This window comes from Schistocerca piceifrons, chromosome 5 (genome assembly GCF_021461385.2).
Source record: "Schistocerca piceifrons isolate TAMUIC-IGC-003096 chromosome 5, iqSchPice1.1, whole genome shotgun sequence".
Classification (NCBI taxonomy): Eukaryota; Metazoa; Arthropoda; class Insecta; order Orthoptera; family Acrididae; genus Schistocerca; species Schistocerca piceifrons.
In genome coordinates, this window is record NC_060142.1 from 115,171,588 (window position 1) to 115,186,435 (window position 14,848).

The 14,848-nt window shown below is 41.6% G+C and overlaps 1 protein-coding gene across 2 annotated transcripts in view; it reads right to left on the minus strand.

Annotated features, from left to right (window-relative positions):
• LOC124798044 (leucine-rich PPR motif-containing protein, mitochondrial-like) overlaps positions 1-14,848 on the minus strand; it is a 175,122-nt gene that overhangs the window by 67,281 nt on the left and 92,993 nt on the right. For both annotated transcript variants that reach the window (XM_047261265.1, XM_047261264.1), the window contains exon 10: positions 2,676-2,852. In XM_047261265.1, coding sequence (XP_047117221.1) covers positions 2,676-2,852 — 177 coding nt within the window. The remainder of the gene's footprint in view (positions 1-2,675; positions 2,853-14,848) is intronic.

Genomic DNA, 14,848 nt, shown 5'->3' on the forward strand with positions numbered 1-14,848 from the left:
TTATTAATGAGAGCAGTTCTCGGACCTTTCTATAGACACTCCTGCAGTTTACTATTAGCACATTGATGTTATTCCCTGTTGCATTTTGCCTACTCCTACCTTGCCGCGTCTCAGGAGGCGTCTTGTCGGGCCTAGGGAGGGAATTCTCTAGCCTAAAAAACCCACATGTGCACTCCACACTTACTCTGCTACCCTTGTAGCCACTTCCTGCATGTAGTGCATGCCTGACCTATTCAGGGGGACCCTACATTTCTCTACCCGATAGCGGAGGTCAAGAAATTTGCACCCCAGATTTCTGCAGAATTGTCTGAGCCTCTGGTTTAAGCCTTCCACTCGGCTCCAAGCCAGAGGACAGCGACCGGTTCTGGGAACGATACTACAAATAGTTAGCTCAGATTCCACCCCGCGAGCGAGGCTTTCCGCCTTCACCAACTCCGCCAACCGCCTATATGAACTGAGGATGACCTCTGAACCCAGACGGCAGGAGTCATTTGTGGAGGGTGGAGTGTGGGAACTGCAGGGGAGGGGGAGAATAGAAGGGGAAGGGGCTGGGGTAAGGAAGAAGGAGAAGGGGGGAAGGACATACAGAGGCAGAAGTAGAAGTCATCGACACAGGATGCAGTCGGTCAAATTTCTGATAAGCCTCAGTGTAAGATAAACGATCTATGGACTTATACTCTAGTATCTTCTTTTCTTTCTTACAAGCTGGGCAATCTGGTGAGCATGGAGAGTGATGGTCATGATAAATTACACACACTGGTAGTGGACACACAAGGGCTGTCCCCAATTGTGTCAGTGTCCACAATCACCACATACAGGGTCTGCCATACAACGGAAAGAAATGCCCAAAACCCAAGCACAAGAAGAACCTCATGGGTGGTGGGGCATACAGCTTCAAGTCATACTGGTAACACATAATCTTGACCTGCTCTGCGAGGGTATCTCCTTCAAAAACCCAGAATTAAGGTGCCAGTATTGGTGTGATTGTCCTTACGGCCTTTCTGCACACACCAAACAAACTGAAAGTCCCATTGTTCCAGACTGGCCCAGTGTTCCTCATCGGTTCGAAGGATAAGGCCCCTATGGAAAATGACACCCTGGACCATAGTCAGATACTGGTGAGGTGTAATGGACACAAGGACGTCATCAACATGATCACAAGCATGCAGAGCTGCAGATTGGGTGGCAAAATAAGTTCTGATCAACAGGGAACCTAACCGCATCTTACGGAGACATTCCACTTCGGCAAACTTGTCTTCAATATTTTCTACAAAAAATATGGCTTTGTGGTGGTGAATGTGTTCCTGCCATCCTACTACAGGCCAGGTAGTAAGGAAAGCCCCAAGCTAGCAAGCCTGGCCCTCCTCCCAGGGTGTAGCCATGGAAGTGGAGGACACAGGATCATAAGAAGCAGCAGTCAATGATCTGTTATCAATCAAACAGATGGCCATATGGGAATGATCAGACTTTTTGGAGCTTGATATGCTTCATGCAAAACGCATCTGCCTTGATACCACCTACACTGATCAGAGGCTATCCCCATGGGCGCCACCCAGTCACAGCAAGGGCCATCTGGCATGGTGGCCACTGCTGTGAGTTCTGATACTCTGAAATGATAAGCAACCAGTCCTAGGCACCCATGGGAGGCAACAGCCCAGGTATCAGAAGTGTGATCCCTGTGCTGTCACAGGGCTCATCAGATGAGTACATAACAGTCCCACTACACATGCTGGTGACCTTGCAGGGCAGGGACAGCAGAGAAGGAAGAGGGAAAGAAAGGGGGGGGGGAGGGGGAAAGGAACCTACAACATAGACGCTAGGATGGAGTTCTTCCCCAAATGGCTCATTGAAGAAAGAGAAAAATTTAGAAGTGGGGGAGGGGGTGTCAAACCCCAAACAGGGACCAAATGCAAGGGGTTCAAAACTGCAAGGAATACAGAAAACCAGGTGGGTAGCCAGGCTGACATAAGTAAGAACACAGAGGGGGGAGGAGGGGGCACAGGGCAGGATTGAGGGCAGGGAGGCAGCGACACAGAGAAGGAAATGCATCCAGGGAAGGACGAATGGGCTGCAGTATCTCGGGGTCCATGTGTGCCACGCACGAACTCCCGAAAAACTGTGAGCCTCCTGGTGTGGAAGGGGGGGGGGGGGGAGGGGGGTTAGAATATGAGAAACTGGCAAGGGAGATCTGTTTCTAGACTGGTTTGGAGTGCGGTACCTGTCCATAATGGGAAAGGATTTGCTGGTCACAACAGATGTGCTGCCCACATGAGATCAGCCTGTATGGGAAAGACTTTTTAGTGTGGAATGGATGAAAACTATTAAAACTAAATCCATCACAGACAAAAATTCTGTCTAATAATTTTTTATGTTGTCAGGTGGATTTTATTTTTGATACAGTGTTAAAATTTATCTTATTTCAGCTACAGAAAAGAACAAGTAAGTTACATATAAATGGAATACAAACATAGAAAAGTACAAATAAATTAAGAGCAAACACACATTTCTTTGATTCATCGGGAAAATGAAATAATGGCTATATCATTATTCAAAGCATATGCTAACAAATATAATGCTTCACATATGATTAACCTTGAGGAATTAAAAAAAAAAATATGTTCAAGTTCAAATTATTTTGATATTCAACATCAATATAATAAAATAAATGAACATACCGGATGCAACATATGATTGTTTGATTCTTTTGAGGGATCTGTATCACTTCTCACCAACTGATAAATAATGTTTCTGTTTATTTTCAAGTCATGTAAATCTCTTGTGTGGCGTTGCAGCTGATAATATATTGCGTCTGCTGCTGCACTGGAAATAAATATACTTTCTTCCTTGAAAGCCTGAAAGGTGAGAGAAAAAGGAATGACAACATAACAAGGTCCTAACAGGCTGCAAGATCAATATAACATATACTTGCACAGGATATCTTCCTGCTTTATATGTCCTGCAGAGACATACAGTCTTAAGAGCTTTCCTCCTTATATGCCAACATAGACTCTTTATGCTCTTATAACAAATCACTGAGATAATCATTCTCTTGAGAACCTGTCTCCCTCAGAAACACCAACAATATTCTTGATTCTCTCCACCAAATTTCGCACGGATCCTATAAATAATTGCTGCTGCTACAGTTCATCTCCATAAAGACAATAATCAAATTTGGTGGAAAGGGGGGGGGGGGATGGAAAATCAAAGATGTGAATGATTGTGCATGCCTCTCAATTCATACCTTTGCCCTGGAATACACACCCCCCCCAAGGTAAAACACTGATCTAAATAACTGTCTGTCACATAGCTAGGTGTCTGCTCTTTTCAACTGGTATCCCTTCATTGGTTTATTACAATAATTCTTGTCTATAATGTAGCAAATATATTGACCTGCTTCTATAGCACAATGTGTGAGGACATATGTAGACTGGACCATCAATCTACAAGGATTACGTAGGAATTGCATATTCAAATGTCTGTGAAGGTAGAACTATATGGAGTCTCTAATCAGGGATGTTACAGTGCATCTTACCTCTGGCTTGAAAGTGAGAAACCACATACTGCAGGAATCAAATCCTTCTCTGAGAAAAATAAAGTGAATAGCTCAAGTCTATGAAACTGCCAATGCAGCCTAGATTTGGTTTATGATGGAAAATAGTGCCGCGCTACCTCTGGCAGGGAACCCATCTGATCCATGGAGCAGCAGAGCCATGGCCTAGGTCCAAACATTGCTTCCTGATCACTAACTTACAACCAAGTTTTGTGTGTGTGTGTGTGTGTGTGTGTGTGTGTGTGTGTGTGTGTGTGTGTGCGTGTGTGCGCGCGCGCTTTTTTTTTTTGGGAATTCACTAGCGCAGAATTAAAAGAAACTAATATGAATAAAATGGCTAAGTGGCTAAGAATTTATCAAGCAATAAGGAGTAAATCTACAAAATGACACTCACTCATTCACTCCTAAATCACTCATGTCGACCCATACAATCATGCTATCACACAGGCCTTAAGACAATGGAGAAAGGGTGAATGGTGCTATATTGAGGATTAAAACATAAGTAAAATGACAGAGAATCTAAAATAATGACACAGGGAAATGTAACTGGCTGACCACTTACAAAAAATATGGCTCAGCCAGACACCCTGTTACCACATTAAGAACAGCAGCCTATAATTTTAGGAAACAAGTTGGACGTATCACAAAATCTTAAAATAGAGAACAGATATGTTGACAAATCTGCTGCTGCTCTCTTGCCTGAAAATAAAATGCAGTCTAATAATATGTGATGCACAGTGATCTGTACATCAGAAGCACCACACATTGAAGGATCCTCTTGCCGGAGTGAGCAGAAGCCATGCATCATAGGGCTGTGGCCTATACAAAGACAAATAATGAGTACCTCATCCGCCAAAGTGGTCGGATTGAGGTACCCCGTGGCCACGTTAATGGACTTTACTAGACACAGTTTATTGTCCGTTACTTCCAGCCACTCATCCTCCCATCAATGCATGGCTCTGTAACAGCGAGACAATAGCATGCATGGGGATGGCACACCGAACTAATTGAGGACTGCGAGATGCCTCCTTGGCTGCTACATCCATCCTTTTATTTCCCCCGATACCGATGTGCCCCAGCACTCAGCAAAAAGACACTTCCTTCCCCAGACTTTGTAGTTTGAGGACGGCAACCAGGATGTTCTGAACTATTTTATCTGCTGCACAAAAGGGTTGTAGAGAGCAAAGAGCACTTAGTGAATTGAAACAAACAAGGAATTTAGCACCTGAAACATATCTCATTTGCTCGAGTGCCTGCAAGATCACATTTAATTCGGCATCAAATACAGTAAACGCATGAGACAATCATAAATTGAGAACACAACAAAGGAAAACAGCAGAGCAACCAACATAGTCCCCCTCCCCAGTTAGACCCATCTGTAAATACTGCTACTGAGTTCTGGTACACAGCTGAGATGGCATAAAAGAATGAATTAAAAAATAAGCAGGAGTGCAATCTCTTCTGTACTGCACTAAATCTAAAATCACTCTGGTTCTCTGCAGTAACCAAGGTGGCAGCCAGCTAAAATCCTAGATTTGAGCCTCTACACGCCCCATATCTAGGGACTCTAGCACACATATCCTGCAGATCCCAAATAGCCCACTGCCTGGGGGTGTGTGATAAAGAGGCGTTCCATAGCTGGGCAAGCGATGGTATGGTATGCTGGGGAAGAGGGAGTAGTGAGGAATTGACACACCGGATGCACCATGAGAAGTTGCCACTGTTTGGTAAGTGGGAGTTCACCAGCCTCTGAAGAGGTACTGAGTATGGGGCTGTCCTGTAAGTGCCAGTGGCCAGTCTGAACCCCTCATGGTGTACAATGTCAATGATCTTCAGGTAAGAAGGCCTCGCTGATCCATACACCGAGTACCCATAGTCCGGCTGCAATTACATGAAGGGCCTATGAAATTGGTGCAGACACATCCTATCTGTTCCCCATGACCCGTTGCTGAGACACTTCAAGATGTTCAACGCCTTCTGGGTCCCTGTCTTCAGTTCCTTTAGTATTTTAGTATTTAGGTTGCATTCCTGTGAATCCTGAAGTGGAACAACATCATGATTTCTTCTATGTTGCGGCAATCGATCCAAAGCCTCGATTCAAGACGATATCCCTGCAGTTTATTGTATGGTTGTATGTGGTCATCATGCCTTCCTGATTTGTTAGGCTCACTCAACCGACTCAGTGCTCTGCTGTTCTGTTCACTACAATGCTCATTTCACAGGGTTTTATTTTGTCATTTCTTACATCACAGTAACTATTCTTACACCACCTTTTTTCGGAGTAGAGAGATGCAATTCGATCTCTGAAAAATGTACATCATCAATGTCTTCGTACTTGCAAAGATTAATTTCTCACGGCATGCAGTGGTAATTGCTGTATAAGAATCTATATGAGTTCTGTGTCTTTGACAGGCTCTGCCAAACATATGTACCTCTGTAAAAATTCTTGAATGGTGGAGTCACTGTGGTGTCAATAATTTTGACTTGACTGTCCACTTTCATTCAAACCACCAAAATTTATTTAAAAGGGCTGCCTGGCATTCACTGAAATTATTGTAGCTATTAGTGACTCTCATGACTCACATATATGCACTCTCTTTCAAATTGCTCACATACATATCAGTACACTGTTTCTCAGAATGCAATGTTCAAGAAGTGTTTCCGAACTGGTGCATGAAAGCAATTGGGCATAATCCTTGATTTGGTTTGAACTCATGAAACTTCCATGCCTCAATAGTGCTATCAACATTCTTGTTTAGCATTGCACTCAGGAAAACAAAATGTTACTCTTGTACAGTTTCACTTATTTTTTTCTTCTAGTGCACTTTCATCTACAGTGGATTGCTGTACAGATTCAACTTTTGTGGCCAGATCCATGCATTGTTGCAATATACCAAATAACATTTTAATGATTGGCTGTTTGAGCTGTGAACAATCCGTCTTTACTATCATGATACCTGCACTGATTTTATTTTCCACCTGATCGAGTGCCATTTTATTCGACACACAATCTTCATTATGTAAATCATCATGTTTTTATAGGAACACACTGATGAGTTCCTTTTGTGGCTTTTATAATGCTTCTTGAAATTCTTCTTTATTTCTTTGACCCGATCCACCATGAGATTAGCAACTTTGGCAGTTTGCTGCTTAGTATCATTGTCACTTTGCTATTTAAGATCATCCTTTTGTTGCCTAAGAACATTATTCATTCCACTTATGTATTCAAACCAACTGACTTAGTTCCACTGTTACTGGTCCACCATGACCAACTGTCTGTCTTGTAGCCTCCATTGTTGAGGTAACTCTCAGCTCTGCAAGTTCTTTATTCTCACAATTTAAGTTAATGTTATTTAACAAAATTCCTGATTTATTTTCAGAACTGACATTTATGACTGGATTGTCCTGCACTGCAACAATCCCAGCAGTATTATTGCTGCATTCATTTTTAGGGTAGCATGTGGCCTATTATTTTCAGAGTCACACCTATTCGCAGTTTATAGTTCAAAGATTATTACTGCTTTCCAATGTGTGTGTGTGTGTGTGTGTGTGTGTGTGTGTGTGTGTGTTCTTTTTTTCTCAAGAAAAATGAAGTGCTGCTGTGCTGGAATGCCATACACACACAATTTTGCAATGAAATCATAGTCATAGCACAGTTGCCAGTATTAAGGTGTCTCCTGCCTTACTTTGTCAAGGATTATACCTCTGTTTGTTGCCATTAAATTGTTTCTTAATTAATAGCATATAGTGATCAGTGGATGAAGTGCAGTATGTACAACAGGATAAGAAGCAACTATAAACTCCTTTATCAATAGTGATAATGGGATCAAATAATGAAATCATGCCATGAGATTCTAATAATGCCTTGGGTTCAGAAATTATTCCCTCTTGAATGACATTCCCTACACTTGATCTAATGCTAAATATTCTATGCACAAGTGACCGAACACACACTACGGCACCATTTTAATGACAGCTCTTAATGATTTCCTTCTAAGTATTTTGCTGAACAGCTGTGGCTGATATGGAATGACAACCACTACTGCTGCGCAGTGCACCGAAAACTGAGCAACTGACTCTCTCATTGTCATGACCAGAAAGGTTTAACCAAGAATTGCTGCAGCTCATAGAAGCTATACAATACCTGTTCATTTATCAATGAAGAGGCAACATCAGTGATCTCACGGCAGATAAAAGGTTCCTCCTGAAGAAGAGCTGGGGAAGACTATGTATTCTGCTATTCCATTTACTTGCTGACCCCCCCCCCCCCCCCCCACTGCCGCCTCTGCTTAGACAATAGGAGAAAATATCATAAAAAGAAAAGGCAAGCAAAACAGTCAACAGATGGTGTCACTTCCCGAATTCCAATTCCACCCCATGAATCAACTACTAACATGAAGACTTTAAATCAAGTGGTACTATCCAATTTCACAAAGGAAAGTTACTATGTGAGCTATTTCCGTTGCATTGTCAGCTACAGTCTGAGATGATGATTCATCAAGATGTAATCTACACTGTAGACCAACATGCTTCAATCACATGGTGAACTGTCAGGATCACACCTCAAATGCAGCAAGGAGGTTTCTCTTGTCATAGCATATATCTCGGTGTGTGTGTGTGTGTGTGTGTGTGTGTGTGTGTGTGTGTGTGTGTGTGTGTGTGTGTCCAGATACAGATGTATGTGACATAGGCTTAAAGCTTCTTTCTGTTTGGGGCAAATTGACATTCTCCTCTTCCTGGTGGAGGCCTTTATTGTTCAGAGTTTGGTAGCTCACATATTGGTCACTCACTCTTCTCCTCATTCTTGTAAGACAATGAAGTTAAGATGTACCTATAAGTCAGGTTGCTCAATTTGGGGGAAGGAACCAAACAGTGAGGTCATCACTCCCATCAGGTTAGGGAAAGAAGTTAGCCGTGCCCTGTCAAAGAAACCATCCCGGCATTTTCCTGAAGCGACTTCAGGAAATCATGGAAAACCTAAATCAGGATGGCCGGACGCAGTTTTGAACCATCGTCCTCCCAAATGCTTCACCTCAGTTGTACACAAGTCAGATTCTGGGATTTGTATTGGTAGCAGATCCACTGGAGAGGCTTCATTAGGCAATGTATCAACACAATCACTGCCTGAAATGCCTATATGGTTTAGTGTCCAGAAGAATGCCACAGAGGATCCTGTGCTGTTGATGTCATATAAGAGATCAATGGCAGAGACCAAAGGATGAGACAGTGAATAAATTTTCAGTCACCTTCCAACTAATGAGTGAGCCACTGAACAAGAGAATATTTCTAGCAGGTTTAGGTTGTATTTGTGTGAGAACTCTACATTTTGACACGACTTCTGCTGTGTAGATTCTGCATACAGTGGGAAGGGAGTATTGTTCATAAACATTGTTGTCAATAAATAGGTATGTGAATTTTAAAATTTTTCCAGTGAACTGAATGTTCAAACAAATTTCGGGCTTGCAGTCAGTCATCATTCAATACATCCCATGATATTTCTACAGGGTACCTGGCAGTCATCCTAAGGTGAGCCATCGAAGACTGATGAAGATGTCCTCCATTCCGCAATATGTAGAGCACTGTGGGTACTCTGTGCAGGCATCGAAATCAAGTTGACAGACGGACCACACTATCTGGCAGCAGCATCTTCACTGGTAGAACTGCAAAACTCAGCTGTCCTCTGCACTACCACTCACTGTAGCTGTCAGTGCACTCTGTAGTTCTCGAACAGAGCAAATATTAGAGATGGTGGCTGCTATCACACTTCATCAGATTTTCTACCATACATATTTCCATGGTTTCTTTAATAATCAAGTCCAAAAACATGTTGCTGTGGGCAGAATCATTGTTTTATCATAGCCCGTTGAATGTCCAATGGAAATACAATGTTCACCAACAGCAGGCTTGCTTGGTTGCAAAAGGCGAGTGCAGCAATGATGTTCAGTGCAACATTCTTTCAAGGTGCATGTCATCTGACCTACGTAAATGATACCACACTGGCAAGGTATTTTGTAAATTCTGGCCTTTTGCAGTAACATATCTTCCTTCACTGTCCCCAGAAGGTCAGCAATCTTAGATGGTGGGCAGAAAACCCCTTTCATCAAGAGGTTAAGACCACATGGTTTTGCACCACCAAGACAGTATGACCTTCCAAAAATTCATAAGGAAAATCTCCAATAGTGTGCAACATTGGAGCTCCCACATATGATTCAGCAAAACATCTAACTTCTTTGCTGAGATCAGGGGCACATGCTCATATCACAAGTGCAACTCAGCTGACCTTATCAATAGGCTGGGGGGTCTCTGGCTAAGCAATTCATACCGTTTAGTTAGTTTTTGTTTGGTATCACTTTTTATACAAAGGTTCCTCTTGCAGATCCTTTGGCACTGATTGGTAGTAAGCTTTAGGTGGGCATTACTGCTTTGTTTCAGCCTGCTCTTTCCTCAACCAATATTATTTTGAACAGACTGACTGGGTTGCTGTGGGTAGCCCTGTGTCTGCCTGGGTGGCTAATCTTTTTATGGAGTATTTCACTGAAAGGCTGCTTCAATCAGCTATCTAATGAAACCAACAGTATTTTGGAGGTACATGGATGATACTGTCAAAGTGTGGCCTCATAGAGGAGACAAATTAATGAAGTTTCTACATCACATCAATCCATAACAATATTCATTTCACTATGGAAAGAAAGAAAGAGTCTTGTCTACCTTTCTTGGATGTCTTGGTCATATGGAAGAATTATGGCTGTCTGGGGCATTCAGTTTATCATAATCACACTTATACTGATTTATATTTACAAGCTTTGAGTGTGCTTAAAACATATTCAAACAAAGTTCACACAGTTAAGATCTAGATAGTTTGCCTATAGAGTTCACCCACCTAAAGACAGTGTTCAGGGATAATGGATGCTCGACCTGGCAGATTAACAGGGTACTAAAGTTAAAAACAAAGAACTGGGGAGCAGTTTAAGTGGAGAATACACCAGCAAAATCTTTAGCTTTTCTTCCCTTTATGGGCAACATTTTGTTTAAGACAGCAAGAATCCTCTGTAAATTTTGGTGATGGTAGTTTTCTGCCCACCATCTAAGACTGCAGATCTTCCGGAGTCGGTGAAGAATGATTTATTAGAATTTACAAAATATCTTGTCAATGTGGTACGGCTTACATATGTCAGACCACTGCACTGAACATCAATGCTGCACTTGCCTTTGGCAACCAAGCAAGTCTGCTATTTCTGAACATCATATTTCCACCAGACATTCAATGGAGTATGATGATATAATGATTCTCACTGCAGCAACATCTTTTTGGGACTCCATAATTAAAGAATCCATGGATCACATGGTGGAAAATCTGATTAAGTGTAATAACTACCAGATGATAGTGCACGGAACCATATCATCTCCACAATTTGCTCTAATCAAAGACAACAGAGTGTGTCAATGGCTGGAATGAGCAGTAATAGAGGACAGCTGAGTTCCACGATTCCATCAGAGAAGGCACTTCCACCGGGTAATGTGGTCTGTCTGCCAACTTGATTCTGAAGTATGTGTGGTATACTCAGAGCATGCTATATGTTGTGGCACGGAAGATGTCTTCATCAGTCTTTGATGGCTTACCTGAGGATGACTAGCAGGTGACTAGATGAAATATTGTGGTATGTATTCAATGATAACAAGCTGCAAGGCCAAAATCTGTTTGAACAATAAATGCATATCCGGCTTTCTTTCCAACCTTGGAGCCATTGTCAATATTGGACTACAAGTTGCATAAATGTGAATGACACAATAGAACCTACAGTAATGAATATTAGGGTCTGTGTGAACCTTGACTCCACACCACAAATCCATTCACATTACAGGGTGAAGAATACACTATACGGGGACTGCCATCTGTGGGTTACTGTATTTACTGGAATCTAAGCCACACTTTTTTTCCGGTTTTCGTAATTCAAAAAACCACCTGCGGCTTAGAAACAAGTGCAAAGTAAGCGGAAGTTCTGAAAAATGTTGGTAGGTGCCGCCACAACTAACTTCTGCTGTCGAATATGTGTAGCGCTACACTGGCACGCTTTGCAGGCACAAAGATAAATACTGGCACCAAAACCTCTGCGTCAGTAAATAAATTTTAAAAAAAGAAGTGGAAGACAAGATTTTTCCTCCGCCCCGAGATTCGACCACTGCATTTTCATTTTCATACATTAACCAACGAAGTAAATACAAATTCCGTATTGTTCATCTTTGAAAGTAGCAGCATTTCAATGTACTATGAAAATCCGACTGGCAAGACTGTTTGAAATGTTTGTCAATATGGCCAACTCTACGTTCTGAATTTTTTCCTACCTGTGAGAAGAGATGGTTGCTAATAGGAACTTTTATGAATTGTGAATCACATGCAGTATTCTCTTCACCATAAGAATAATACAAATATAAACATTTTGCCATGTATTCTTTTGTGTTTGCTGCTATCTCATTTGAATCCTGTCTGCCTAATAAACTACGAAACTAGAGTGAGACAACAGCAAACACGGAAGAATAAACATATCATGTCATGTTTATATTGGTATTATTCTGATGCCTAATAGTGATACAGTCAGAAATGAAGCACGGTAATTGACTAGATTTTTAAATCTATGATGACTCTAATTTCTGTGCAGAATGTAATGTACTAAAGAGGTGTCTGCAAGGATTTTCAAACAAAGAAAACATTTTCGCTAAACTCTCGTTCTGAACATCTTCTATCATATGCAGTCTATTGTTTGGTTCTTGTTGATCATTATCAAAGAAAGCATCAGAGTAAGTAACAACATATAGCACTCTCTTGCCATTGTTTTGCTAATGAGACGATTCCTCTCTTTTTTTTTTTTTTTTTGTAAGCAGTGGTAGCGCGCACAAAAGCAAACCAAGCCATGAGCGGCGACAGGTTGTAAACACTCATTATCAGAATGCAACAAACAATGCATGACACAGTACAGTAATGAATTTTCAACTTAGAGTGACGTGAACACCTATAACAAAGAAAACGGCACTTATCAGATCAAAGAAAAATAAGCAATCAATTCAAACCAAACAAAGCACGTGAAAAAGGGAGGGTACCCGTATAAATATTGACGGAGCGCCTGACGCATAGCAATGGCTACCTGGTAAAGCTTAACTCCTAATCTTACGACTCGAACCAAACTACTGTATCGTCATTCATTCGACCTAAATTGTGTCTCATATTACAATGGACCAACTTTGTTTCGATTTGGAGGTGCGGCCTAAAACTTTTCTCTCCCCTTGAATTTCGAGTCTCAAATTTCAGGTGCGGCTTAGATTCGGGAAATTTTTTTTTCCTTGATTTCGAGTCTCATTTTTCAGGTGTGGCTTAGATTCGAGTAAATATGGTCGGTGGGCAAATTATTGCAGGAGAAAAAAAGGGTTTCCAGTGCATATCTTTTAGCCTAATTGCTACTGTTTTCCCAGTTTTTAAAGCTATTCATAATAATATTTATGTTGGGGATCTGGAAAAGCATCATGTAACAGGGATGTTCTGGCCTACAGTAAATCTTAACCTCGTAGTTCATTAAGAGTTGTTGGTGACGCATCTTTAAAAGTGGAGTATCTGCTTCAACAAGAAGGCTGTTGACAGGGCTCGTGTGGAAAGCTCCAGTTGCAAGGTGGACTCCACTGTGCTGCACAGGGGCTAGCTGGCCAAAAACGGAAGGTGCTGCTGACCTGCAAGCAACATATCCATAGTCTAATCAGGTTAAAATTAAGAACTGGTCAAACTTTACTAGAGTTTTTCAATCTACTCCCCAATAAGTGTTTCTGAGGAAGTGTACGGAGTTTAGTATACTCATGAAGGTTGCCTTGACCTACTTTATATGCAGTAACCATTTAAGTTTGTGGTCAAACTGTGGTGTCACCGCCAGACACCACACTTGCTAGGTGGTAGCCTTTAAATCGGCCGCAGTCCGTTTGTATACGTCGGACCCGCGTGTCGCCACTGTCAGTGATTGCAGACCGAGTGCCACCACACGGCAGGTCTAGAGAGACTTCCTGGCACTTGCCCCAGTTGTAAAGCCGACGTTACTAGCAATGGTTCACTGCACATACGCTCTCATTTGCCGAGACGATAGTTAGCATAGCCTTCAGCTACGTCATTTGCTACGACCTAGCAAGGCGCCATTATCAATAGAGATTTAACTTGTGATGCCTGTACCTTCAGACTGATGTACACCACTTCTGGATTAAAGTTAAGTATTCTACCAGTTACGTCCGTTTTTCCAAGTTCTCATTTCCTTGTAATGTTCCAGACCTCACGCCAATCTGCGTGAGCTGAAAGCGTGCATTTCGGCCTCCTCTAGCTACACGGTGTTGGCTCTTATGCCAACACTTCACAAACAGCAGTCCTAAAAACAGAAAGTCCAAAAAAACAGACACCACATATACATATAATTCAGGCAAGATGGCCAACGATCTCTTCAGTGCAGATGCACACCAGGCTCGAACTTTTACTGGAGTTGGTGACATACTGTAAGTAATGGGCAAGTGGCACTACATTAATAGTGTATGGATAAGCTGAGAATTTGGATCTGACAGGAGGTGTGCTAGGGTAGTCCGTGCAGTTGCAATGACCACTATGTCCAGATGGCTTGGTGGTCAGGGCAACTGCCTAGTGAGTAGGAATTAAGAAAACAGTAAAGTTCGCCTACTCAATAGCTGCCTCTTTTTATGCTGCATTCAGCTGTGGTAACAAATATTATATGCAAATTACCAGTTTCAAATGATGTGTGTCTTTCATATAGGGTGAATTAACATTTAATTAAACAGAATCTAGTAATAATCTAGAAATATATTAGATGGTTAAGTAGGGAGAGGTATTGGCATGCTGGATCCAGCTGCTCTGTAACTGCGGATAATATGATGGTCCAATACATTTATATAATTAAAAATATAAAATACATAATAACTCAATAAATAAAATGTGTGGCTTTCAGTGCTGGTAACTAGAGCCCTAAGCTACCATTCAACACACTGTTTATCAAGACCGAATGAAACAGTCGGTGGTTATTAATTTTTAATAATTTTCCATAAGATTATTAATTTATGTGACTACGTAACTTCTGTAGTTTTTGTGACATTCATAATATTAATGTCTCAATACAGTCACCTCATTGCTGTTAATATGCTGATGTGATTAGTTTTATGCGATGATGAAACTGTGAATAACTATCAAATTTGGAAGTAGTCACATTCTGTCATATTGTGGATGTGCTGCCATATATGAAACCATTTACATTCAGGCCACGATGT